This window comes from Pongo pygmaeus, chromosome X, assembly GCF_028885625.2.
Source record: "Pongo pygmaeus isolate AG05252 chromosome X, NHGRI_mPonPyg2-v2.0_pri, whole genome shotgun sequence".
NCBI lineage: Eukaryota > Metazoa > Chordata > Mammalia > Primates > Hominidae > Pongo > Pongo pygmaeus.
Window position 1 is genome coordinate 41,204,005 of NC_072396.2, and position 27,523 is coordinate 41,231,527.

The 27,523-nt window shown below is 41.7% G+C and overlaps 1 protein-coding gene across 1 annotated transcript; it reads left to right on the top strand.

The window, feature by feature from the left end:
- Positions 1-1,521: 1,521 nt before the first annotated feature.
- Positions 1,522-27,274, top strand: ATP6AP2 (ATPase H+ transporting accessory protein 2). Its single transcript, XM_054472074.2, has 9 exons — positions 1,522-1,753; positions 9,647-9,777; positions 11,897-12,028; positions 17,920-18,015; positions 18,198-18,335; positions 19,342-19,395; positions 20,254-20,403; positions 21,431-21,550; positions 26,202-27,274. The coding sequence occupies exons 1-9, from the start codon at positions 1,717-1,719 to the stop codon at positions 26,394-26,396; spliced, it is 1,053 nt and encodes a 350-aa protein (XP_054328049.1). The 5' UTR covers positions 1,522-1,716; the 3' UTR covers positions 26,397-27,274.
- Positions 27,275-27,523: the final 249 nt, after the last annotated feature.

Genomic DNA, 27,523 nt, shown 5'->3' on the forward strand with positions numbered 1-27,523 from the left:
GGTGAGGAAATCGACTCTATTCCCTAAATTGAGAGTGGCTTTGGTAAGCATAGTGTGTTCTAGAAAGTTCAAACTATTTAGTGAGTGTTTTTCTTTTTTTGCTTTCTTTCTTTTCTAATAATAAAGAGACAGGGCCTCACTATGTTATCCAGGCTGGTTTTCAACTCCTGGGTGTCAAAGGATCTTCCCACCTCGGCCTCTCAAAGTGCTGGGATTACAGGTGTGAGCCACCACACCTGGCCTCGAGAGTGTCTTTCTGATTCAGTTTTCAGTTGGGCAAGGTTTTCCTAGGGTGGGTCTGCAACCTGGGGAACTCCTGGGGTCACTGTTTTTAACTCACTCTCATTTTTTCGCCCTCAGGAAACTCCAAGAAGAAAATGGGACTGGAAACTGAAGAAACAGTAAGGCATTCCCCACCTCCCTCCCCGCCAATGTCTGTCTTACATTTGTGCACTAAATCATGCTCAAACACCTTCAATGGCTTAGTGTAGGTCTCTTATGTACAATTTAAAATCCTCAATAAATGTCCCTAACTGAAAGTTTTAGCTCTGTGCCTCCTCTCTCATATAATCTCTTATTTGATTACTGATGCTTAACCTGACGGGGCTGTCTCCCCACCTTAACTACAGTTTTCACTGGAACAATTTCCCTATCTCCTATCCTTGGATATGAAATCATTTCCACCTTTCAAGGTCATCAGCTGGGGTGTCATTTTCTACCTACAGACGCTATAGTGTGTCCCTTCTTGCCTCACATCATAGGCAAAAGACTATGAACTGCGGGAAGGGAGGAGCCTGGTTTAATTACTATGTCTAGCCTTCATACATCCTCATAGAACACCTTGCCCAGATTGGAAACTGAGTGAATGGACAAATTAAGTAATTAATTAACTTTCTGTCCCATGACTCCTTATAGATTGGAAAGTCTTTGGAGGTAGAGTTGCCAGACTTAGCGAATCAAAATATAGGATAACCAGTTTACATTTGAATTTCAGATAACCAGTAACACTTCTTTCAATACAAGTATGTCCCATAAATTAATTGCGACATAACAAATAATCGTTGTTTACATGAAATTCAAATTTAACTGGGCGCCCTGTATTTTATATGGCACCACTATGTGGAGGGCAGGGGTTCCCCGTTGCGCCTGGCTTCTTCCCAGCAGGTGCTCGGCGTCTGTATACTTGTTAGAGCGAAACCCCAACCAGCCCCGCCTTTCACAGCTGGCGTCCGTAGCCGGGCGGAGGCACACGACCAGGAAAGACAGACACCCTGGTTGGAGACCGTCGCTCGAGACTGGCAGAAAGGTCTGCACTCGGGAGGCACCCTCACCCGGTGGGCTCCGGGACCCCTCGACTGGCTCCATCACCCATTCCAACGACCCGCCCTATGCTCCACCTCTTGACCCGTCATCACCGACCGGGGGACGGGACTGCCCGACTTTTCAATCGCTGCCTACCATTGGCAGAACTCTCCATCCGTTACTTTAAGTCCCGCCTATCAGGCTGACGCTTCCCACGTTACGACCCTTCCGTAGGCCGCGGCGTAGCTGGTGATTGGTGGAGAAAGCGGCAGCTGTCCCAGCGGAAGCGACGAAGGGACGGGCCCCGGGAGCCTGGAGGAGTCCGAGCGCGTCACCTCCTCACTCTGCGGTTGTCGCCCGTGTCCCTCCGGCCCGTTCCGTGTCGCCCCGCACTGCTGCGGCCGCCGCGGCACCATGGCTGTGTTTGTCGTGCTCCTGGCGTTGGTGGCGGGTGAGGAGCCGGGGGCCCGCAGGACGTGCCTGGGGAGGTCCTGCGCCGCGGGGCTTGGGGGTCGGGGGCGGCCGCGGGCGAGTAGCTGCGAGGCAGGTGCCGCAGTGCGGTCGGTCAGCGGCGGACTCACCTCAGCCACATCGCCGTCAGCATCTTCTCCGGATCGGCCGTGGCGGCGCGGCCTCAGGGGCCGCCGGGGCTGGGGCTGGGCTGCGTAGGGGGCCCCTGAGCCTGCCTCCACCCTCCACTTTGAGGAAGGCGCGTCTGGCCGGCTTCTTCCGCCTGGAGAGGCCCTTCAGAGTACGGAGATGCATTTCTCGGTGAACTGGGATTGAGTCGCAGCCCGCCGCGAAGAAGACAAGGCAGACTTTTTAGCTGCCACTGGCTGCCACGATGTTTTTGCATTTGTATGGTGCTTTCATTTCTAGTGGTTGTCATCAGTAATTGCTGAAATCCCTTCCTCTCCCTTCCCTTATGTATATTTCAGGATGCAAAAGTTGAGGTGGAGTCATTATTTTTATATGACTATATTTCTTAAGGCGAATACAAAGCACCTCTCAATAGTTTGTCACAGTTCCAAATTTTAAGGATTTGGAAACTAGGATGTGAGTCACATTTTTAGGGTCACATGTCAGTAAATGGTAGCTTTCTGAGTAGAACCTAGCTTCCTAAGCATTCAGCAAGAGGAGAAGAAATCAGCTAATACGTGGCCTCTTACTGCATATTATGTAGTAATGTATTTCATTTGACAGCAGTCATTAGAAGAGGGCATCATCTTCGTTTTGCGGGGTGATCAACCTAAATAAATTACCCAACACTAAACAGGTAGTAGCAAAGCTGGATTTGATTTCAGATGAGGTAGTGCCAGCGCATTGGCCTTTTCCATTATATATTTTGTGTTGCACAGGTAACGCTATTACTGTGTAAGAATGTGGGAGTGATGGGGACTGACACTGGAGGCACAGACAGTAGTGAACAAGAGGCCAAGTTCAGAACGGCTTGGAGAACGGGTGCTCTGATCCTCAGTGTGTCAGTTTAAAACCTATGGGAGGCCCGGCGCGGTGGTTCATGCCTGTAATCCCAGCACTTTGGGAGGCCGAAGCAGGCAGATCACCTGAGGTCAGGAGTTTGAGACCAGCCTGGCCAACATGGCAAAACGCCATCTCTACTGCAAATATAAAAATTAGCCGGGCGTGATGGGGCACACCTGCAATCCCAGCTACTCAGGAGGCTGAGGTACGAGAATCGCCTGAGCCCGGGAGGCGGAGGTTGCAGTGAGCCGAGATCGCGCCATTGCACTCCAGCCTGAGCGATAGAGCCAGACCTTGTCTCAAAAGCAAAAACAAACAGACAAACAAACCAAAAACCTATGTGAGGTGTTGGGAGGTCCTGCTTTTGGAATGGCGATTTAATTCTGCACCAGTATGCTCTTGAAATCTGCAGATCTCTGTCCCTAGAGGTGCGGGGATTTTGTGTGTTAATGATAGTTACGTTGTATCCATGCCCCAAACGTTTTCGAGTTCTTTGTCTCTTTCTTCTGTTTCTGGCTCTGGAAAGGTCTTTGATCTACTGAGATACTTTGAGGGAATTAATTTTAATTCAGTTTTTGAAATTTTAAAAATATTCCCTTTGATCCTGTGGTTTAACTGAACATCTATTGAGATTCCATGTTTTAATATTTTGACTGATATTATTTTGATTTAGTGAGGTGTAGGCTTTTTTGTTTTGGGTCTGAGATAAAATAATTGCTTCTGCACATGGTTTGAACATGTTTTCCTTACTAGCATAGCCGAGTTCATACAGAACAAGAACCCGATCCTGTCAGCTTCTGAATTGCTCAGTCTTGTCAGATGAGGTTCAGTTATTATTTTCCACAATGACTAAATGTGATGTAATGGAAAACATCTTTAAGAGCTCTGACTTCTCTATTCCAGGCAGAAACAAAAATAGAAATCCTTTAAAACAATGTTGCCAAACTAGAGAGAGAACTAGGGACCTAGAGAGAGAGGAAGGGAACTAGGGTTTTGAATACCATATCATGAGGAGTATTTGATAAAATTCAGATATTTAGCCTGGAGAAGAAAGGCCAAGGGTGAACACATGGAATTTGAAGTGATGTCATGTAGAAGAAGAGAGAGATAGGATCCATTTTATTATTATTATTAATTGATTCCATCCACCATTCGTAGACGATAATAGCACAGTATAGTGGAGTTCCTAGAGGGAAGGACACTTAGCCCCGACTGGGGAGGCTGAGGAAAATTTCCCATGGGAGGTGCCTCCCAGGGCTAACGTGTTGAAAAGTTGGGGTGGGAAGAAAAGGTATTTGAAACAGAACAGCATGTGTAAAAGCACAGCGATGTGAGAGCAAAGGGGCAAGTAGTTTGATGGGGCTGAAATGTACAGGGATTAAGTTGGGGAGATACCAGAAATAAGGTTGATGAGGTTTCTTGGGTGTTAATGCTTTGGGTTTTGCCTCAGAGTCTCTGGGCAGTGAGAGAAGGCATTTAAGCAGAAGGGTGAATGATCAGATCTGTATTTTGAAGCAGTTATGGGAAAGGCTGGATTGGAGAGTGGCATGACAAGGGTGATAAGGCACCCAATTCTAGCAAACCTGGTGAGGGCCTGAAGAGTGTGCCCTGGACATAGATGGGAAAGGATTTGTGAGATAAGAAAAAAAGATGAAATTCAGTGGCTAATTAGCTGTGTTGCTGAGGAAGATTTAAAGACGACTGATTCCAGCCACTGGGTGGAAGGTGGTATCATCCTTCAAGATAGAGAATACAGGAGAAGCGTGTGGAAAGATCATGAATTGGGTGTGTTTTTGGTGTTTGCAGCCTTAGGAGTAGTTGGGCTCAGCCTGGGAAAGATGTAGAATAGGAAAGCAGTAAGAGTCAAGAATGGAGCTCTCAGATCTCCAAAGTGGAATATGCTAGGTGATCCATTTGGATGCCAGATGAATGTACTAGAACTTCCATTTATATCCTTTTTGTTTTTGTTTTTGAGACAGGGTCTCACTCTGTCACCCAGGCTGGAGTGCACTGGTGTGATGATCACAGCTCACTGCAGTCTCGACCACCCAGGCTCAAGCGATTCTCCCACCTCAGCCTCCCTAGTAGCTGGGACCACAGGCGCATGCCACCATACCCAGCTAATTTTTTGTTTGTTTTTGTAGAGATGAGGTCTCGAATTCTTGGGCTCAAGTGATCCTCCTCCTCAGCCTCCCAAAGTGCTGGGATTACACGCAGGTGTGAGCCATCGCACCCGGCCTCTATCTATCTTTTTTTTTTTTTTTCCTTTTTTGAGACAGAGTCTTGCTCTGTCACACAGGCTGAAGTGCAGTGGCACGATCTTGGCTAACTACAACCTCCGCCTCTGGGGTTCAAGCGATTCTTGTCCCTCAGCCTCCCAAGTAGCTGGGACTACTCTTGTTGCCCAGGCTGGAGTGCAATGGCACGATCTTGGCTCACCGCAAGCTCCACCTCCCGGGTTCAAGTGATTCTCCTGCCTCAGTCTCCCGAGTAGCTAGGATTACAGGCATGTGCCACCATGCCTGGCTAATTTTGTATTTTTTTAGTGAAGACGGGGTTTCTCCATGTTGGTCAGGCTGGTCTTGAACTCCCAACCTCAGGTGATCTGCCTCCTGAGTAGCTGGGACTACAGGCATGTACCACCACATCTGGCTAACTTGTGTATTTTTTTGGTAGAGACGGGGTTTCACTATGTTCACCAGACTGGTCTCAAACTCCTGACCTCAAATGATCTGCCTGCCTCAGCCTCCGAAAGTGCTGGGATTACAGGCGTGAGCCACCACACCTGGCCTCATTTTTGTATTTTTAGTAGAGATGGGGTTTCGCCATTATGGCCAGGCTGGTCTTGAACTCTTGGCCTCAAGTGATCCGCCTGTCTTGGCCTCCCAAAGTGCTGGGATTACAGGTGTGAGCCATCATGCCTGGCCTATTTTTATCTTACCTCTTTTTGAATAATAATGGTCAGGTATTTTGTAGACTGTCCCTCAATTTAGGTTTATCTGATGTTTTCTCATTATTAGATTGGGAAAAATACTACACAGGTATCTCATCCTTTTAAAAATTTTTATTTTTGTATGCTTTGTAATATAGCACAAATCAAATCCATAATCTATTACTATAGTAGAAGTATATACATGGAGAGGATGAGAGGGACAGAGAGAAGAGAGAAGGGCTGCTTTCCAATTTTGGGCTGACAGGGTTGAAATCTAAAAAGTTTGGCTACCACTGCTTTAAAGGACAGGAAGGGAAAGAAACAGAGGAGAAGCAGCCAAAGGGATTGCAAGGAAAACCAGGAGCCGTGGCTGCATGAAGACCAAAGCAGGGGCTTTTCAAGGAGGGAGTTGCCAGTATCAAATGCTTTGGAAAGTTAGATAAAATTAAGGGATGGAAATTGCCTTTTGAGTTTGGAGAGTCGTTTCAGTGGCATGGTGGGCTTGGAAGGTGTGGGCGGCCAGGTGGGGTGGCTCACACCTGTAATCCCAGCACTTTGGGAGGCCGAGGCAGGCGGATTGTTTGAGGTCAGGAGTTCGAGACCAGTCTGGCCAACCTAGTGAAACCCCGTCTCTACCAAAAAAATACACAAGTTAGCCAGACGTGGTGGTGCGTGCCTGTAGTCCCAGCCACTCAGGTGTCTGAGGCAGGAGAATCCCTTGAGCCTGGGAGGTGGAGGTTGCGGTGAGCTGAGATCCTTACCACTGCACTCCAACCTGGGTGACAGCAAGACCCTGTCTCAAAAAATAAAAATAAAAATAATTTAAAAAATGTTGTGGGTTAAGTAGTAGAGGTAAAATGAAGTATAGAAGCAAATGGTAGTTGACTGCTCTTCCTGGATTCTTCCTCTGAAGGGGAGCAAGGCTGGTAGCTGGTGGAGACTGGTAGGACCAAAGGAGGTTTTTTATGGTTTTAGTTATAGAATGGGAGTGCCTTGAGCGTATTTTTATGCTGAAGTGAAAGGGCCAGTGGAGAGGGAGAAAATTGGTGGTTTGAGGTGTGATTTCATTCATTCATTAACTCAACAAGTACTTATTGAGCACCAATGTGTCGGGCTCTGTTCTCAGCCCTGGGGATAGTGTGTGAACAAGACGCACTGAAATCCCCGCCTTCATGGAGCTTGTATTCTATAGGGCCATCTTTTGATGGCTATTACCATGTAGCCACCTCACTCCTGATATGTTGTCTGTCCTAGAAGAGTGGCTTACTTAATAAACAGTGAAGGAACAAAGGTCCCTAAAAAGGCTGAACACAGGATTGTCTTAGACTGGAGGAGGGACATCCCTGCCCTCATGTCTGGAGGGAGAGGAGTTACAGATAGGGGCTTATGCAGATAGATTTGTGGTGGGGAGAGGAAGCAGGTAGCTCAAGAAATTCCTCTGTTTTCTCTGTGAAGCTGGAGATGAGGTTATCCGGTGAGACTGAGTCGGGGAGTGATAGCATAGGAAGTTGAAAGTTAGGAAGCCCATTTCAGTTCAGTACAAGGAAAAACTTTTCAAAGGACTAGAATGTTAGGAAAATGGAGCCAGTTGCCGGCAAATGTAGTTCGTATATTGAGGTGGTGTCCCCATCACTGGTAGTATTGAAATAGAGGAGGGGTGACTTTCTGCCAGGTATCCCTGAGACATGCTTATACTTATAATAAGCAGAAGTTTGGACAAATGACCTTCCTCTCTATAGGAGTCCCTGACTCTAAGGTTTTCTAAAGCTCTGGGCTTCTGAAGGACTGTTGTACAGGCATGGAAGTTGAAACTACGAAGTTGGGGCAAAGTTATTTGGTATAGGTTTGCCAGAATTGAATGAGTAGGGCCATGTCTCAAAACAAGGGTATCTCCAAATCAAAATATGGTTTTTAAAATGTATATGGTACCTGGGGCTGGGTGCGGTGGCGCACACCTGTAAACCCAGCACATAGGGAGGCTGAGGCAGGCCAATCACTTGAGGTCAGGAGTTTGAGACCAGCTTGGCTAACATGGTGAAACCCTGTCTCTACTGAAAATACAAAATTTAGCCAGGCATGGTGGCACACACCTGTAATCCCAGCTACTTGGGAGGCTGAGGCAGGAGAATCGCTTGAACCTGGCAGGCAGAGGTTGCAGTGAGCCAATATTGTGCCACTGCACTCCAGCCTAGGCAACAGTGTGAGACTCTGTCTCAAAACAAACAAACAAAATATGTGTATGGTTCTTGGGAAGCATAGGTCTCTTGGTTCCCCATTTTTCTTAGTGTTTGCAGTACTACTACTTTAGTGAACCAAGATATCTATCAGTTACAAAAGACCATTCCATTCTGCTAATTTTTTTGGTCTGTCTTCAGCTAGAGCAGTTTGGAAATTCCTGTTCTGACAGCTGTGCCGGATTGAAATTTGTAACTCTGTGTATCAGCACCAACCTGAAGCCTTTTATTTACTGTCAATACTGCAACACCAAAACATTTACTGTTGCTTCTAACTTTATTTCCATCCCCTGTTAGTGGTACTTTCCTTAGGTCAAGAGAATAACACTGATTCTTTACTGAAGTCTAATTTTCCCATACTAGGTGTGGCTAACATTTGTTCTAGACTTGGAGCTCATTTTTTTTTAACGGGAACCCCAAATTAAAAAATCAGCCAGGCGTGATGGCATGCACCTGTAGTCCTAGCTACTCAGAAGGCTGAGGCAGGAGGCTGAGGCAGGAAGATCACTTGGGCCCTGGAGTTTGAGGCTGCAGTGAGTCATGCAGATTCAAACTCAGCTTGGGTGATACAGCCAGACCCTGTCTCTAAAAAAATAACTAGGTACGAATTTCATCCTTAAATGTAAACAACCAATCATGTTCACTTTGGTTGCCCAAAGACTACAAAAAGCTCAGGGGCTCTGCCCTTAGGCCTGGCAGTGAAGCAGTTCCCAGGCACAGTTTCTGTTTTCAAGGGTGCTCAGGATTTGGAGAAAAGTTCCTTTCAGTGACTGAAATTAGCTACTTGTCCCTGTGTAAGCTAGACATCACTAGGTTAATAGATAATGGATGAAGAGGCCAAATACCTCATCCTTAGCTGTGGAGAGTTTATAAAATAGTCCCTTTATTCTCATCTTTATCTTTTAATCCCGAATCCTTAGACTAGTTGACTTTATCATTACAGAATACCTTTTCTTACCCTCTTGACATGTCAACTACAAATACTGTTTCCTGGACTTTGTTTCTAAAGTCTGAAGTATTTTTATGTTTCTACTTGTGACATGTATGCCCCACTCCCCCCAACATTTGACAGTCCTTATTTCACTAGGATTGCCTATGGGACATAAGGAAAGTTGTTACCTATCCTAAGACATAGTAACCTGGTAAAATCTTATAGTGAAATAATAGGAACTTTATGAATTTGCATTGTGTAGAAAGGATTGATGGTAGAAATAATTTAGAGATTTCAAGCTTCTTCCTTTTTAGTCTGTGCCTGGGCTTTGTTTTTTGTTTTTTAAATTTTGGAGATATGCCACTGATTTCTAATTCCTGCCAAATTGCTACGTGCCTCTTTAAGAGCCATCAGTAGGAAGGTGTCTATATCATTAGGAAACCCTGTTTTGTAGTTGTACCTCTGTTGATCTCTTTTTGAGATTTTTGTTTGTTTCTTGTTCTTATCAAGCAGCCCCTGAACCAGAATAGGTTCAGAGAGGCTCTGATAGTTGTACTTTTGTTCCAGCAGAATGTGTGGACTTAAATTCTTAGAGTGATACTTTGAAAAAGAATTTGTTATTGTTTAGGACTCAGCATTTTGACCAGTCATAATTTAATATGCTAAGTCACTGGTGAATGGGGAAACATGTATTATATTTAATAATTGTCAAGGTAAATGATTTATGATGTTGATAATTCATTTACTGATCTGTTTTCTTTTCAGGTGTTTTGGGGAACGAGTTTAGTATATTAAAATCACCAGGGTCTGTTGTTTTCCGAAATGGAAATTGGCCTATACCAGGAGAGCGGATCCCAGACGTGGCTGCATTGTCCATGGGCTTCTCTGTGAAAGAAGTATGTATATATTTTTTAAATGTTTGGAGCTGCTTTTAAGAACATTTTTACTGATTTCTGCTAACAGCCCAAGAAAGCATCAAACGAACGTAGGTACGTTTGGTACAGATTACAAAAGTTAAAAAGCTCATCTGGACCAGGCACAGTGGCTCACGCCTGTAATCCCGGCACTCTGGGAGGCCAAGGTGGGAGGATCAGTTGAACCCAGGAATTTGAGACCAGCCTGGGCAACATAGTGAGACTCCCATCTCAATTAAAAATAAACGAATTAATTTTTTAAAAGCCCATTTGTAGTTGGGAAGATTTTGGATAAGCGCTTCAAGCTTGGCTTCTGAAACAAATCATTAGAAATCATTAACTATATAATTATTTATTCATAGTAGTGAAATTCTTTGTATATTAGAGAATGCATCTGTCCTACTGTTAATAGGATATCTGCTTCTTGGTTTTTTTTTTTTTTTTAGTATAGGTGATAGATTCACTATGAATGATAAAATATATATGCATTATGCCTGAGGTTAGGAAAATAATGTGGTCAGTAACCATGGGGCAGCCAAGGACCTTGGTTTCCTAGAATGAAGCTATGACCTGTTGTAGTCATTGGCTGCTTATGTGATTGTAGGGGGTGGGAGGGTCTAGATCCAGTCAATGTGAGAGATCGAAAGGTAAGGGCTCAGAAGAAAGGAAATGCAGCTTGCTCGGTGCTATCATCTCCTTCTCTTTGTAAGTCTGGTGCTTTTGATGTGGTCTCTAGATATATATCATCAGTCACTGAAAGGAACTTTTCTCCAAATCCTGAGCACCCTTGAAAACAGAAACTCTGCCTGGCAACTGCTTCACTGCCAGGCCTAAGGGCAGAGCACCTGAGCTTTTTGTAGTCTTTGGGCAGCCAAAGTGAACATGATTGGTTGTTTACATTTAAGGATGAAATTCGTACCTAGTTATTTTTTTAGAGACAGGGTCTGGCTGTGTCACCCAAGCTATTTGAGTCTGCATGACTCACTGCAGCCTCAAACTCCAGGGCCCAAGTGATCTTCCTGCCTCAGCCTCCTGCCTCAGCCTTCTGAGTAGCTAGGACTACAGGTGCATGCCATCACGCCTGGCTGATTTTTTAATTTTTTGTAGAGACAGGGTCTCGCTATGTTGTCCAGGCTCGTAGGTCTTTAACTCCTGGCCTCAAGCAATCCTTTCTGCGTCAGCCTCCCAAAGTGCTAGGATTACAGGCATGAGCCACCACACCCAGCCTGTACCTAATTCTTTTTTTGTTTTTTTTTTTTTGCTACAGGGTCCCGCTCTGTCACCCAAGCTAGAGTGCAGTGGCCTGATCTCGGCTCACTGCAACCTCCACCTCCCAGGTTCAAGAGATTCTCCCACCTCAGCCTCCCCCGTAGCTGGGACCACAGGCGCACAACACCATGCCCAGATCATTTTTATATTTTTTGTAGAGACAGGATTTTGCCATGTTGCCCAGGCTGGTCTTGAACTCCTGGACACAAGGAATCTACCTGCTTCAGCCTCCCAAAGTGCTGAGATTACAGGCGTGAACACCACACCTGACCATCTAGTTCTTTACAACCTTAAACTTGACTACAGATGGCTATTGAAATAACTGAGAAATAATTATTAGTAAACTAATGATAGTTACTTTTAGTAGGAATTGTTTTATTTATAAAGAGCTTAGTCTAAAGAGGATGTTTTAATGACCATCTTGCTATGTCGCTGTGAAAGATAAAAGTGATGCTGTATATGAGGGCAAAAAATGATGTAGGGGAAGAAAATTTACATGGCTACATGAAGAAAATAATTATTTTGTGATCTGAAATTTGAAAGGTACCTATGTTTTGTTTACTTGCTTGCTTTTTTCCACAAAAGGTGTGAGATGACTTACTATTAGACTTTGTTTCAAATCTGTAGAATTTTAAGAAAATGAAGAGGGTAGAAATCAGCATTCTTGATTAGGGGATTGCAACGACTGCCACAAATAAAATGTTTACTTTCCCTGTGAATTTTCCTTGTCAGTGTCATCTCAGAACCCCTTAACTCTGCTTATTAGATGTTATTGGGGAGGTGGGTTCCTGAGTTGATAATTAAGTACCGCTTTGTGCTTTTCAATGTTTAGGACCTTTCTTGGCCAGGACTCGCAGTGGGTAACCTGTTTCATCGTCCTCGGGCTACTGTCATGGTGATGGTGAAGGGAGTGAACAAACTGGCTCTACCCCCAGGCAGTGTCATTTCGTACCCTTTGGAGAATGTGAGTATTTATTATAAAAAATTAAAGGGATGCGTTTTACATTTTCCCTTGTCAGCTGTCATTATGAATTGCATTCTAAACATACTTCTCTTATCTGTTTTTGATGCACAGTTTCTTTTGAAATTCTTTGACAAACACAATTTCTTTTTAAGAAAATTACATGATGATTGTAATTGACTGAGGCTTGGCTGTTCTCTGTGGATGAGAGTACTGTTTAAGATAAGAGATAGAGAAATTACCCCACTCAGAATAGCCAGAGGCTTGAAAAAGAGAGCCACCAAAGGAGAAACCAGTTGGGGTTGTATCCTGCTGCCGTGTTTTTGGCCATTGTCTTGTCATCTTCCCTGCAGGATTTTACCTCTTTTCGTGTGTAAGGACACTGGAGGCTGCTTGCTGGCTCACTTACTCCTTCACTGGCCATTCAGGCAATGTGGGTGACTGTGCTGATCTAAGAGGCCCTCCTTCCATTATAAGCATATAGAAGTGCTTGAAAGAATGTCACAAAAACATTTTTACTAGCATAACTAAATTTGAATGCAAGAGGGGGTGGTATACACAGGTGTTACATATGGATGGAAAACGCAGAAGCCATAGTGGTGAGCAGGAGCTGATGCTGAAACTGTGTTTCCTGCAGAAAGCCAGGGACTAGAAAATGCTGTCAACTTGTTCTTGAAAAGCGGACTAGTAAAACTAGTAAAGCTGGCTTGCTGCCCTTGGCTGTTGGACCCAAAGAGTCCCCCGAGAGAAATTAGAATTAGAATTATAGGCTTATGCTGTGCAGAGTGGTTCTTTCCAAATTCACATGACCTGCCCCATAGGGACATCTCCATAGCCAAGGGCTCCTTTGGTCGAATACGGAAGATGAGTGGAATTTACAAAGCACCTGAAGGAAAAAAAAATGCCATGAGAAACTAGGTGCAACAAACAGAATTCATCTCCTTAGAACTACGGAGAATAGGCCAATTTCCAAGAGATCTAAATATACATACATTAAAATTGTGAAAAAAAAAGGGCCAGGCATGGTGGCTCACGCCTGTAATCCCAGCTTTGGGAGGCCAAGATGGGAGGATTGCTTGAGGCCAGGAGTTCGAGACCAGCTTGGTCAACATAGCAAGACCCTATCTCTAGAGGGAAAAAAAAGGAAGAAAGAGAAAAAATTTGTGAAAAAAAGGAAAGAACAGAAACTATGAGGGAGTTATAAGATATTTTTGATATATGGTGCTTTAGCTGATACTTCAAAATATTTCATAATTTATATTGTGATTCTTTAACCCATGAGTTATGTAGAAGTATTTTTTCCAAATGCATGGGTTTTAAAAAAGTAATTTCTAATTTTTAAATTTCTAAGTTCACTGCATTGTAATACTGTGGTCTATGTGATGCTGAAGTTTTGGGATTTTTTTTTTTTTCGGACTTTCCTGTGGTCTAGTATAGATTATTTCCAAGCACACATGGCATACTTAGAAAAAATTACTATGCACTAGTCCACAAGGCAAATCTCAACAAACAGTAAAGAATCAGTGTCATATAAACTAACTTCTCTGACCACAATGCAGTTAAATCTGAAAATAATAATAAAATGATATCTTAAAAGGGTATTTGGAGCCCGGCACCATGGCTCACGCCTGTAATCCCAACACTTTGAGAGGCCAAGGCGGGTGAATCACTTGAGGCGAGGAGTCCGAGACCAGCCTGGCCAACATGGCTAAATCCTGTCTCTACCGAAAATAAAAGAATTAGCCAGGCGTGGTGGCACACATCTGTAGTCCCAGCTACTCGGTGGCTGAGGCACGAGAATTACTTGAAACCGGGAGGTGGAGGTTGCAGTGAGCTGGGATTGCGCCACTGCACTCCAGCCTGGGTGACAGAGCGAGACTCCATCTGAAAAAAAAAAAAAAAAAATGGTATTTGGATCAACATTTTTCCTTTCCCCATCCACCCGTCTCCCCTAGCCTCTTCTAACCATCATTCTACTCTCTACTTCTATGAGTTCAACTTACAAGTGAGGTCATGTAGTATTTGTCCTTCTATGCCTGGCTTACTTCACTTAACATAATGTCCTCCAGGTTTATCCATGTTGCAAATGACAGTTTCCCCCGCTTTAAAGGCTATATAGTATTCCATTATGTTTATATACCACATTTTCTTTCTGCTTTTTTCTTTTTTTTTGAGACAGAATCTTGCTCTGTCGCCCAGGTTGGAGTGCAGTGGCGTGATGTCATCTCACTGCAACTTCTGCCTCCTGGGTTCAAGGGATTCTGGTGTCTCAGCCTCCTGAGTAGCTGGGATTACAGGTGCGTGCCACCACGCCCAGCTAATTTTTTGTATTTTTAGTAGAGACGAGGTTTCATCATGTTGGCCAGGCTGGTCTCCAACTCCTGAGCTCAGGTGATCCACCCACCTCAGCCTCCCAGTGGATCTCAGTGCTGGGATTTCAGACGTGAGCCACTGCACCCAGCTGCACGTTATCTTTATCCATTCGTTTGATTATGGACACCGAGGTTGCTTCCATCCATATCTTAGAAATTGTAAATAGTGCTGCAGTGAACATGGGGTGTAGATATCTCTTCAGCATACTGACTTCAATTGCTTTGGATATATATACCCAGAAGTGGGCTTGCTGGATCATGCTTTAGTGATCTATTGCACAAAATGGTGACTATATTAAATAATAATGCATTGTATATTTCAAAATTGCTAAAGGAGTAGATTTTAGATACTTTTACCACACAAAAAAAATAAGTATGTGAGGTGATGGATTTGTTCATTAGCCTGATTTAATCAGTCCACTTTGTAAACTTATAACAAAACATAACATTGTACCCCATAAATATATACAGTTACTATTTGTCAGTTAAAAATAAAATAAAAAGTATTTGGAAATAGTAACAAAAGATACAACTCCTCAGATTTAAAGCATATGGAACACCCAGTAGGCAAAAGCCAGATCCACACCTACACACAGTGAAATTGAAGAGTCATCAAGGAAATGGAAAATCGTAAAAGCTATCAGAGAGAAAAGACACTGTCATTACAAAAGAATGAGAGTAGAAGGAAAGCAAGGAAAATGTAGTGATTGTGTAGTATGAGCTAGGCTGAGTATTATTTGCATTGTCATAATAATGAAATGATGCTGATCAAGTGAAAATTTTGATATAACTATTGGGAGAGTGGGGAGATAGAAACAGAAGCGGAGCGCATGGATGGCTCAGGGGATAGGGCAGTGGTTGGTGATGTGAGAGAGCTAAAGCCTCATTTTCTATAATGGATAGTAAATAGACAAGGCCTAAAATTGAAAAATCAGTAATTTAAGTGTCTTATTTAGAAATGGTAAAAACAAAAAAAGTCAACAAGAAAAGATAGTGGGAATAGATGCACTCCTAAATAATTCATGGGTGGAGGAGGAAATCACTGTGGAACTTTTTAAATTATTTGGAACTGAGTAACAATGAGTGTACCATTTATTTACAAAATTGGGAGGTGCAGCTAACGTGGTAAGAAAAGGGAAATTTATAGCCTTAAATGCATGTTTTAGACAATTTAGGTTGTCTAAGAATGGAAATTAATGAGCTAAAGAAAGCAGAAGAACTTCAGAGTAAATACACATAAAGTAGAAGGAAGGGAACAATACAGATCAAAAGGCAGATTATTTCACAGGGAGCATTTAAGTCGTTTATTATGTGATTTCTGTGAAAATCATTGCAGAAGATTTTCTTTAAAATAAATATATAAAAATCCAAAATGCCATTTTGAGATTTTTATTAGCATGTAATCCAAAAATAAAGATTTAAAAACAGACTAGCCTCATTTTACATGAGAAGCTGTGCTGTGCGAGGAGCTCATTTTATTGCTTGGCCCTGGTTGGCTGCTCAATGCTTTTCCTAGTAGAAGATGGTAAATGAGATAAAAGATTCAGGGGCAAACCCCACAAAACATAAAAATAGAGTATCTTAGAATTCCATTTAACGAAGCTTCCATTTGATTAGCTAGCTGTTTTAGTTAGAATTTCAAGTCATACAGGTACAGAAATTTGAGGACAGATATGCATCTCCCTTACAATACAGTGAGAGAAAAACCATCATTCGATATTAAGCAGCCAAGCTTTTTACTTTTTGAGCTTAGCTGCCTATATAATTATTTCTTTTCCTTCATTGGTGTTCATCTGATTCATGAGCTTCTTCAATTTGATCGCTATGGACATGGTACCTAATCTTCAACTTTCCTGAACCGAGCGCCATTTTACTAAGTGAAGTGAGGCTGGAAAGTTTGCATCATTTGCTCATGTATTCCCCTCACAGCCTCAGGAGGTAAACTCTATGATCACTAAAGGAACACCTATAGCTGATTCAGGGCGGCTGCTAACAGTATGCTTTTGCAACTTTGAACTCTCTTCCGCCTCTTCACTTACTCATTAACTCATTTTGAGAGAATTTGAGGAAGAGTTAATAAGCATCTTGAGTAAGAGAAAAAAATTATTTCATTTCACAGAATCATAAAATTGGTCACTTAATATTGATGCTGGGCCCGGGCGTGGTGGCTCACACCTGTAATCCCAGCACTTTGAGAGGCCAGGGCAGGCAGATTACATGAGGCCAGGAGTTTGAGACTAGCCTGGCCAGCTTGATGAAACCCCATCTCTACTAAAAATACAAAAATTAGCCAGGTGTGGTGGTGCGTGCCTGTAATCCCAGCTCTTCAGGAGGCTGAGGCAGGAGAATCACTTGTACCTGGGAGGTGGAGGCTGCAGTGAGCCAAGATCGCGCCACTGTACTCCAGCCTGGGCAACAGAGTGAGGCTCTGTCTCAAAAAAAAAAAAATGTGATGCTGGGATTTTATCAGGAAGACATAATCACATTGATTTCTGCCTGTATCACATTAGTGTTACTTTGCTACCTGTAAACATGAATCTTTAAGTAGTAAGGGAACTACTGAATGAAAGATCAATGTAAGAAATCTCCATTAAAACAAAAACATGACTGTACTGCTTGTTTTAATACAGTAATACTGGGAATGAAATAATTTTTTTAGGGGAAAAATAACTGTAATTTATTTTTTAAAATCATGTACTGCAAAACTATGTACTGCAAAAAAATCTATGGGGTTAGAAGTCAGAATTTTCGTTACCCTTGAGGGTGGAGGTAGTACTTCGAGGGCGCTGATAGTGTTCTATGTCGATCTGGCTGGGCTACCTGAGTGCATGCATGTGTAAACATTTGTTGAGCTGTTACCCCAAGATTTGTTTACTATATTATATGTATTTTGCACTTTAATAAAAAAATTGAAGGAAAAAAGTAGGTCTTATCACAATTGGTTATTTCAGTCTAATAATATCAACATATCCTAAGATAAAGGCTTCAAAAACCTTGTGACATACTTAACACCTTATCTAAGAGTCTTTAGGCTATCTGAAGACAAATGTTAAATCTCCTTAAACGTTTTTAAAATTTTGAAATGGAAGATGAATTCCATTTTTATTTCAATTAAATTCAATACTCAGATTCCTCTAACCTTCTCTTAAATGCAAGTTAAATACTTTATTGTGGAATATGCATTCATCGTGGCACATTTAGTCAATGTTGAAACCAAATGTACTGCTGCTTCAAATACATGAATGACCACCAGAAAATGGCTTGTGCTAGATATAGTGTTGTGTCCATCAGGTTTAAGTTATTTTCCACTGAGGCACATTGGGAGATACAGACTCGGCTTACCAGGGGGCTGTTTAATCTTCTGTGTCCTCAAAAGGGCTTGTTTGGAAATGATTTAGGGCTTCTAAATTTCCATAGAAAGTGCTGGAAAAAAGTTTAAGGCTTCTTTTTAAATACCATCTGAATGATTTTTCTTCCCACTTTGGTTCACATAATAATTGCGTTCTTACTCTTAAATTTCAGGCAGTTCCTTTTAGTCTTGACAGTGTTGCAAATTCCATTCACTCCTTATTTTCTGAGGAAACTCCAGTTGTTTTGCAGTTGGCTCCCAGTGAGGAAGTAAGTGATAAGGGTTTTATTTAAGACATTTTAAAAAATAAGCTTTTATTATTTGAAAATTATGAAATGTAATTTTATTATGAAAATGTAAAACTAATTTATGAACAATGTTGTCATACCTCTGCGTATTGGAACTAATCTGTAGAATGTGAGCAACTTAAAATTTTCTATTCTTCTTACAGAGAGTGTATATGGTAGGGAAGGCAAACTCAGTGTTTGAAGACCTTTCAGTCACCTTGCGCCAGCTCCGTAATCGCCTGTTTCAAGAAAACTCTGTTCTCAGTTCACTCCCCCTCAATTCTCTGAGTAGGAACAATGAAGTAAGTGCAGTTATTCAATGAATACATGAATATCATTAATTTCCCTCTTTTTAAAAAATAGAGACAGGGTCTCACTCTGTTGTCCAGGCTGATCTTGAACTCCTGGCCTCAAGCAATCCTGTCTCGGCCTCCCAAAGTGCTGGGATCACAGGCTTGAGCCACTGCATCCGGCCTCCCATTCCTTATACTACTTGAAATTTTGGTATTTTAGAAAATGAAAAATTGTGCACATTTACTGCTGGGGTAGATTCTTCTTTAGTGTAATTTTCTTATGACTCTCATGAATAAACTGATCCTTTTTGTGAGTTGAGCTGTGGTAAATAACATCACATTTTAGCATGAGGGTTGCCACCTATTAATTCAAACAAGCCAGAGGTCATAGATCTACTTGGTGACTGGTGGAGCTGTGTGGATCTGGTAACTTGGGAGCCATTGTTCACTGCCTCTGCTGATTTGTTGCCACATTTTTCTCATTCATTCTGGACATTGCAGTGGAGGGAGTCACCTCTACTTTTGACTCCTGTCCTTCAGCTTCTCCATCTGCTCATGCGCCCTCTTAACCATGTGGCATGCCACTTTCGTGGTGGCCTCCCCTTTTTATTTGCTGTTGGATGACCAGGGCCATAATCCTTTATTCTCTGATGCGGAAACTATTCAAGGGAAGTGAGCAAACTGGGCCAATGGTAGGATGTCATTGCCGAGTGCCAGGATATCCTGATGCTTTGAAGGAAAACCACTGGAGAACTTGGATGCTTTATCATGGTTTTGTCAAAAATATAGCTATTGAGTGGCAGTCACTGTGCTAGGGAATGGCCATCACCTTTTTGTTAGGAAATAATGTTTTATATGCATTTTCAATTGAAGCAAACATACCAAATGGAAGATAATTATATAAATTCACTTATATGATCAACATTTGTAATATCCTGTGCCTTACTTGGTAAATGGCAAATAAAGATCTCTGGTGCACATTTAAAAGAATGCTCTTTTTTTTGGGCTCCTGAAGGTTGACCTGCTCTTTCTTTCTGAACTGCAAGTGCTACATGATATTTCAAGTTTGGTAAGTAGGCTGCTCTAATTTTTCAGTTCCATTTATTTTGGTTTCTAGAGAATCCTTGAATAATAGTAAAGGCAGTTGAAAAGTTTGATTAAGTATGCCCTAGATTTATGATCCCATGAAAACTGAAAAATTAGTGGCAATATTGGGAATTTTGAACACATCCATATTATAGTCAAATTATTTTGCATTTCTGCTTTTTAGGGAGAGACAGCATATCTTGCAAGAACACAAGCCTGGGCGTAAGAACACCCTGGCCATAGTCCTAACTTGGCTGTTGATTTCTTGTGAGACTTAATTCCTATCTATATCTTTGGGCCTAAAATAGAAATAATAGTTTGGACTAATAATGCTGTCAGTCAAGTCAAGAAGGGACGAAATCCATCTGAAGGGTATTTTTTTTGGTGAATGATTTTTAAAAAATCGTCCTTGTTACTGAAATAGAAATTCTTATCTGTTTGCTGTCTTCTGAAGTTGTTTTCCAGACTTTTTCAACAGGTGTTGGTTTGGGGAGTCTGGAAGTGTAGTGCATTCCTGGGATCAAACTGGTCCAGCCATCTGTTCTTTCACACCTTGGCCCATACCTGAGTTTTTAAAACTGAGGAATTTTGTTGAAAGCTTTTATTAAATATCCAAGGAGTCTTGTACTGCTCCTAAACATGAGATTTGTGTTGGATTTATCAGAAACGCTTATTCAAACCAGTTTCTTTTGCCACCATTTTAGACTATTTGCATGTTGTGGTACACTGGCATGGTTTAGTTTAGCCTAGTTTAGTTAGGCATAAAACTTTAACTGGCTGTGTTTGACATCTTTCGTCTTACTTTATCCACTACCTTTTTTTGTTTGTTTGTTCTCCTAAGCTGTCTCGTCATAAGCATCTAGCCAAGGATCATTCTCCTGATTTATATTCACTGGAGCTGGCAGGTTTGGATGAAATTGGGAAGCGTTACGGGGAAGACTCTGAACAATTCAGAGATGCTTCTAAGATCCTTGTTGACGCTCTGCAAAAGGTAAATATCAATGCGACATGAGAGGTTGGAGTATGACCATTTCACTTTTAGCCTCTTAATAGAAAAATCTGCTGTTTCAAACACTGTTGATTGAACTCTTATTTGCCTTCTTTGGGGCTCCTCTAATTATATTGGCTAAGGATGGAGTAGGGTCAAAAATGTATATTGATATATTTCTTCCTAATGCTAGAAAGAACAGCATTAGGAAAAGTTATCTCACACAAAGCTTTACAAAATTATTGTGGTAAAATATATATAACATAAAATTACCACTTTAACCATTTTTAATTGTACAGTTCAGTGGTATTAAGTGCAAATACATTCACATGTTGTACAACCATCACCATCTTCTATTTCTAGAACTTTTTCATCTTCCCCAGCTGAAACTCTGTACCCCTTAAACACTATGAGATAACTGAAGTAGAACACCCAGCACAGTACCAGACACTTAGTAGATGCATAATAAATGCTAGTTCCCCTCTGCCCTTGAAGTTCTTCACCTGCATCCTTTCAGTGAGGCTTCATATTTTAATCTTTATAGATGTTTGTGATTAACCAGAGACCACTTAGGAAGATTTCTTCATTTCTCTTTCCAACTTCCTTTCCTCCAATTTATATGCTGACAAATTCAGTCTCTTCTTAAAGTAATTTTATTCTGAACATTTGAATATATGTTAAAGCTTAACACTTTTCCGTATAGTTGAGCAAAATCAAAACCTTTAAGACTTGCTTATTTTAAGATGTAGTATATTTCATGAGCCAGGAGGTAAGTGTACATTGTTCTTGTAGCTGCACAAAAGCTTTAAAAATAATTTTAATAAGTATGTATTTGACTCACTGCATAAAATGATAAGTAGTGAGGTAATGCATATGTTAATTAGCCAATGTGGACTTAAGCCATTCCACAGTGTGTGCATATTTCAAAACAATATGTTGATTGATAAATATATATGATTTTAATTTGTTAATTAAAAATGAAAAAAGTACATATTTGAGATTCCCAATAATGTTAATAACTAACTTTCAGTTTGCAGATGACATGTACAGTCTTTATGGTGGGAATGCAGTGGTAGAGTTAGTCACTGTCAAGTCATTTGACACCTCCCTCATTAGGAAGACAAGGACTATCCTTGAGGCAAAACAAGCGGTGAGTATATTTTGAGATCCTGCTTTAAAACTGTAAAATTAACTTCTTATAAAAAAAAATACCAAGTCTTATATCACCTATGGGTGACATGAATGAGCAGTCAGTAAATCTGAAAAACAATTTCAGTTAAAACATAAGCTTCTTGTTCACATAGATATGTGTGCTTTGCCAGTGATAATCAGTTCTTTAGGGTTATAATCAGATGATGCAAGAATTTGAGTTAGGGATAAAAGTAAATCCGTCCAAGATTATAATTCAAATATCAGTACACACAAGGAGACATCAGAAGTTAATGTGGCGCCAGGTGCAGTGGCGTGCACCTGTAATTGCAGCTTCTCAGGAGGCCAAGGCAGGAGGATTGCTTTAGCTGAGGAGGAGTTTGAGGCCAGTCTGAGGAAACATAGCAAGACCCTGTTTTGAAAAAAAAAAAGAAGTGAATGTGTGCGGGAGTGGTGTGGTGCCCACATCCTATGGGCTCTGCTTTTCTAGCAGGCACATTGTCTTTGTGGCATAGTCCCTCACTTACTGAGATCCTCTATGTGCACCTCTTTATGATTTTGATTTACTTAACAGTTTTTTGGGTATGGATCTTGCTTTGATTTTAAGCATTTAGAGGGTCAGGATTAAGCATTACCGTGGTTGCTGGCCATGGTAAAACACATATCTGTTTATGTGTATGTACATGCACATTTACATACATACATATATACTTACAGCTGCAGCAGAACCTAGGGAGGGTGATGGGAAAGAGTAGTGTAGATGCTCCCTAACATCCTGTGGCCGAGAACATTGCTTAGGGCTGGCTGTATCACTTGCAGCAGATAGATATCCAGTCAATTACATACACCTCCACTTCAGACCCATTTGCAGCCCCCACCCTGCTCAGTTTTACTGACGTCAGTGTGGGAGTTGGAGTCAGAAGGTCGACTCCTGTTTGAGATAGTCTAGCGATTACTGGTTTGAGATTGTTTCTTTCTAAATTAAATTGGAGATGGAAGGACCTCTGTTTCAGACAGCATGTCAGTCTAGACAACCACCCAAGATTTCCCACCATAAAACATCTAGAAATGCTGGATAAAAATAAAGACCTTTTAAAAAGTACATAGTTTGGGCTGGGTGTGGTGGCTCACGCCTGTAATCCCAGCACTTTGGGAGGCTGAGGCGGGCGGAACACCTGAGACCAGGAGTTCTAGACCAATCTGGGCAACATGGTGAAACCCCGTCTCTACTAAAAATACAAAAATTAGCCGGGTGTGGTGGCAGGCACCTGTAATCCCAGCTACTTGGAAGGCTGAGGCAGGAGAATCGCTTGTACCTGGGAGGCAGAGGTTGCAGTGAGCCGAGATTGCGCCACTGCACTCTAGCCTGGGAGCCACAGCGAGACTCCGTCTCAAATAAAAAGAAAAAAATTACAAAAATAAAAAGTACATAGTTCAGCTCGCAAGAAAGGGAAATTCTCTTACAGAGTAAATGAAGAGGAAGCCGGGTGCGGTGTCTCACACCTGTAATCCCAGCACTTTGGGAGGCCGAGGTGGGTGGATCACAAGGTTAGGAATTCGAGACCAGCCTGGCCAACATGGTGAAACCCTGTCTCTATTAAAAATACAAAAAATCAGCCGGGCGTGGTGGCACACGCCTGTAGTCCCAGCTACTTAGGAGTCTGAGGCAGACAAATTGCTTGAACCTGGGAGGCGGAGGTTGCAGTGAGCTGAGATTGTGCCACTGTACTCCAGCCTGGGTGACATAGTGAGACTCCATCTCAAAAAAAAAAAAAAAAGGAACCCGAATGTGGTAAGCAGGCCGCCCTAAGGATATTTGCCAGCTGGGTCACCAAGAGTCCTTTGGTGCCTTGCGTGTGGGGGATGGGAACGGACAACTCCAGATAAAGCTGGGGACCCCGAAAGAGCTGTGCCCTCAGTGAGAGGGTAGACTGGAAATTTTTGCCCACCAGCAAAGGGAAACAGAAAGGCACCTGGGCTCTGGGTGGTCAGCACATGTGTTGAGAGTGGGGATGCCTCCCAGAGAATTCTTTTTTTTTTTTTTTTTTTTGGAGATAGGATCTTACTCTGTCACCCAGACTGGAGTGCAGTGGCACAATCTCAGCTCACTGCAGCCTCCACCTCCCAGATTCAAGTGATTCTCCTGCCTCAGCATCCTGAGTAGCTGGAATCACAGGCATGCACCACCACACCCGGCTAATTTTTGTACTTTTAGTAGAGATGGGGTTTTACCATGTTGGCCAGGCTGGTCTTGAACTCCTGGCCTCAAGTGATCTGCTCACCTCAGCCTCCCAAAGTGCTGGGATTACAGGTGTGAGCTACCATGCCCGGCCTATGAGATTTCTTTTTAGGGTGATAGAAATGTTCTAGAATTAGATTGTGGCGATAACTATGAAACCACTAAAATTCCTTGACTTGTACACTTAAAATGGATAGGAAAAAGAACATGTTTAACAAAAAAAAAAAGGAAAGAAACAAAGAGGTCTTCGTGGGCGTGAAATCCTTTAACGTTTGCCTCAGCTCTGAGCTCCCCGCAGGTAAATATGCATGCCTGTGTACCCATTCTCTCCTACATTTGAAATCACTCTCTTCCATTAGTTTAAGGAGACAGGAGTTTAAGGAACATTTACTGAGTACTCACAACATTCCAGGTGCTGGGGCTGTAAGGACAAATAGATCTCGGTTACATTTTCTTTTTCATTCTCACTGCCAGGCACCCTGCCCCCATTTCTCCCACCTCATTTGGCTGCCGCCTCCTAACTTGTCTGAACTCGTCTGTCTCTCTGCTTCCCAGCTGGCTCCTCCCAAATCCATCCTACACATTGTCATCAAAGTTATCTTTTTTCTTTTCTTCTTTTGAGACAGGGTCTCGCCCTGTCCCAGGCCAGAGTGCAGTGGCGCAATCATAGCTCACTGTAGCCTCAAACTCCTGGGCTCAGGTGATCCACCTGTCTCAGCCTCCTGAGTAGCCAGTTCTATAGGCTTGAGCCACCACACTCAGCTAATTTTTAATTTTAATGTTATCTTTTTAAGACAAACCTGATCATGTCACTCAGTTTCTGCCTAAAGCTTGTCAATGGCTCTTTATTGCCCAGAGGCTCATGTCAGATTTTCTGTAGCTTCCCTGCTTCTAGCTTCATCTCCTGCTGTGTTCCTACTTTTAAAATTCTCTAGCCAGAATGAATGATATTTCCCAAACAGTGCCTTTGTCAGAATGAATTCAGTTTCCCAAACAATGTTTTTACACAGCTCTGTATTTTTAAAAAAGTGTTAAGTGGATCATACATACATAAGTATATAACATATTTAATACTAGTTATTTAAATAATAAAAATAATAACACTGTATAGCTCTGTTTTCACATGGCTATGAAGAACTACCTGACACTGGGTAATTTATAAAGGAAAGAGGTTTAATTGACTCACAGTTCCACATGGCTGGGGAGGCCTTAGGAAACTTACAATCATGGTGGAAGGGGAAGGGGAGGCAGGCACCTTCTTCACAAGGTGGCAAAAGAGAGAGAAAGTAGCACACTTTTAAACCATCAGATCTCATGAGAACTCACTATCATGAGAACAGTATGGGGGAAACTGCCCCCATGATCCAATCACCTCCCACCAGGTCCCTCTCTCGACACGTGGGGATTACAAATCGAGATGAGATTTGGGTGGGGAAACAGAGCCAAACCATATCAATAGCTTAAGAGAATGCTTGCTCCTTTGAAGCTCCCTATTTTCTCGCTCTACCCTCCCTCATCCAGAGGTAACTGCTGTCCTGGATATCATGTTAATCCCTTGCTTTTCTTTACAGATTGACTGCATATGTATTTGTTCTTAAACAGTGTTGTTTGGTTTTGCCTGTATTTGAATTTTATATAAATGGAATCATACTACATGTATTTTTCTGTGTTCTTTGTTCAGTATTCTTTTTAAGATTCACTCAGGCTGACAAATGTAGCTGTAGTTTAGTCATTTTACTGTTACATATTCTGCTTTAGGGATATACCACAATTCCATTCTGTTGATGATTTTTTTTTTTTTTTTTTTTTTTGAGATGGAGTTTTGCTCTTGTTGCCCAGGCTGGAGTGCAATGGCACAGTCTTGGCTTACTGCAACCTCCACCTGCCGGGTTCAAGCAGTTCTCCTGCCTCAGCCTCCCGAGTAGCTGGGATTACAGGCACCTGCCACGCCTAGCTAATTTCGTATTTTTAGTAGAGACGGGGTTTCACCATGTTGGCCAGGCTGCTCTGGAACTCCTGACCTCTGCCCACCTTGGCCTCCCGAAGTGCTGAGATTACAGGCGTGAGCCACTGTGCCCGGCCTTTCTGATGATATTCTTATACATGTCTCTTGGTACACATATAGAAATTTTCCCTAGCGTATGGACTTACTGGATCACAGGATATGCACACCTTCAACTTTATTAGGTATTGTCCAGTTTTCCCAAGCATTTGGACTGGTTTATACTTCCACCATCAGTGCAAGTGTCTTCTCCACAAAGGGGCTCCTTCTTGCTTCCTCCTAGTATAAGTAGCTGTTATGCCACTTATGAAGAAATGTTTGTTAGACAAATGAATCACAGTCACTAGACTGGGATAATTTCCTGTCTTAAAATTCTTCTCTCTTGGTTTTTCTTTCTTTTCTATATTGTAGAAGAACCCAGCAAGTCCCTATAACCTTGCATATAAGTATAATTTTGAATATTCCGTGGTTTTCAACATGGTACTTTGGATAATGATCGCCTTGGCCTTGGCTGTGATTATCACCTCTTACAATATTTGGAACATGGATCCTGGATATGATAGCATCATTTATAGGATGACAAACCAGAAGATTCGAATGGATTGAATGTTCTCTGTGCCAGAATTAGAAAAGGGGGTTGGAAATTGGCTGTTTTGTTAAAATATATCTTTTAGTGTGCTTTAAAGTAGATAGTATACTTTACATTTATAAAAAAAATCAAATTTTGTTCTTTATTTTGTGTGTGCCTGTGATGTTTTTCTAGAGTGAATTATAGTATTGATGTGAATCCCACTGTGGTATAGATTCCATAATATGCTTGAATATTATGATATAGCCATTTAATAACATGATTTCATTCTGTTTAATGAATTTGGAAATATGCACTGAAAGAAATGTAAAACATTTAGAATAGTTCGTGTTATTATGGAAAAAAGTGCACTGAATTTATTAGACAAACTTATGAATGCTTCTTTACACAGCATAGGTGAAAATCATATTTGGGCTATTGTATACTATGAACAATTTGTAAATGTCTTAATTTGATGTAAATAACTCTGAAACAAGAGAAAAGGTTTTTAACTTAGAGTAGCCCTAAAATATGGATGTGCTTATATAATCGCTTAGTTTTGGAACTGTATTTGAGTAACAGAGGACAGCTGTTTTTTAACCCTCTTCTGCAAGTTTGTTGACCTACATGGCCTAGTATGGATACTAAAAATACTACATTGATCTAAGAAGAAACTAGCCTTGTGGAGTATATAGATGCTTTTCATTATACACACAAAAATCCCCGAGGGACATTTTGAGGCATGAATATAAAACATTTTTATTTCAGTAACTTTTCCCCCTGTGTAAGTTACTATGGTTTGTGGTACAACTTCATTCTATAGAATATTAAGTGGAAGTGGGTGAATTCTACTTTTTATGTTGGAGTGGACCAATGTCTGTCAAGAGTGACAAATAAAGTTAATGATGATTCCAAATTTGTGTCATTGCAGTACTCAATCTATTTTATATTGTAAAAACCTAACAAAACAGGCTTTTCTTTCATCAGGATTGGCTGTTTTGTTGTACAGATAATTTCATGCTGTTTCTTTTACACTTGTTTATTCTCACTGCCTCCTGAGATTTAGTACTAATGTAAGGAAGGCATTTTAATTACCATTCTTGTTACTGAATTTATATAGAATATATGAGAAATTCATACTTTATGTAGGAAAGGGGTACATTTT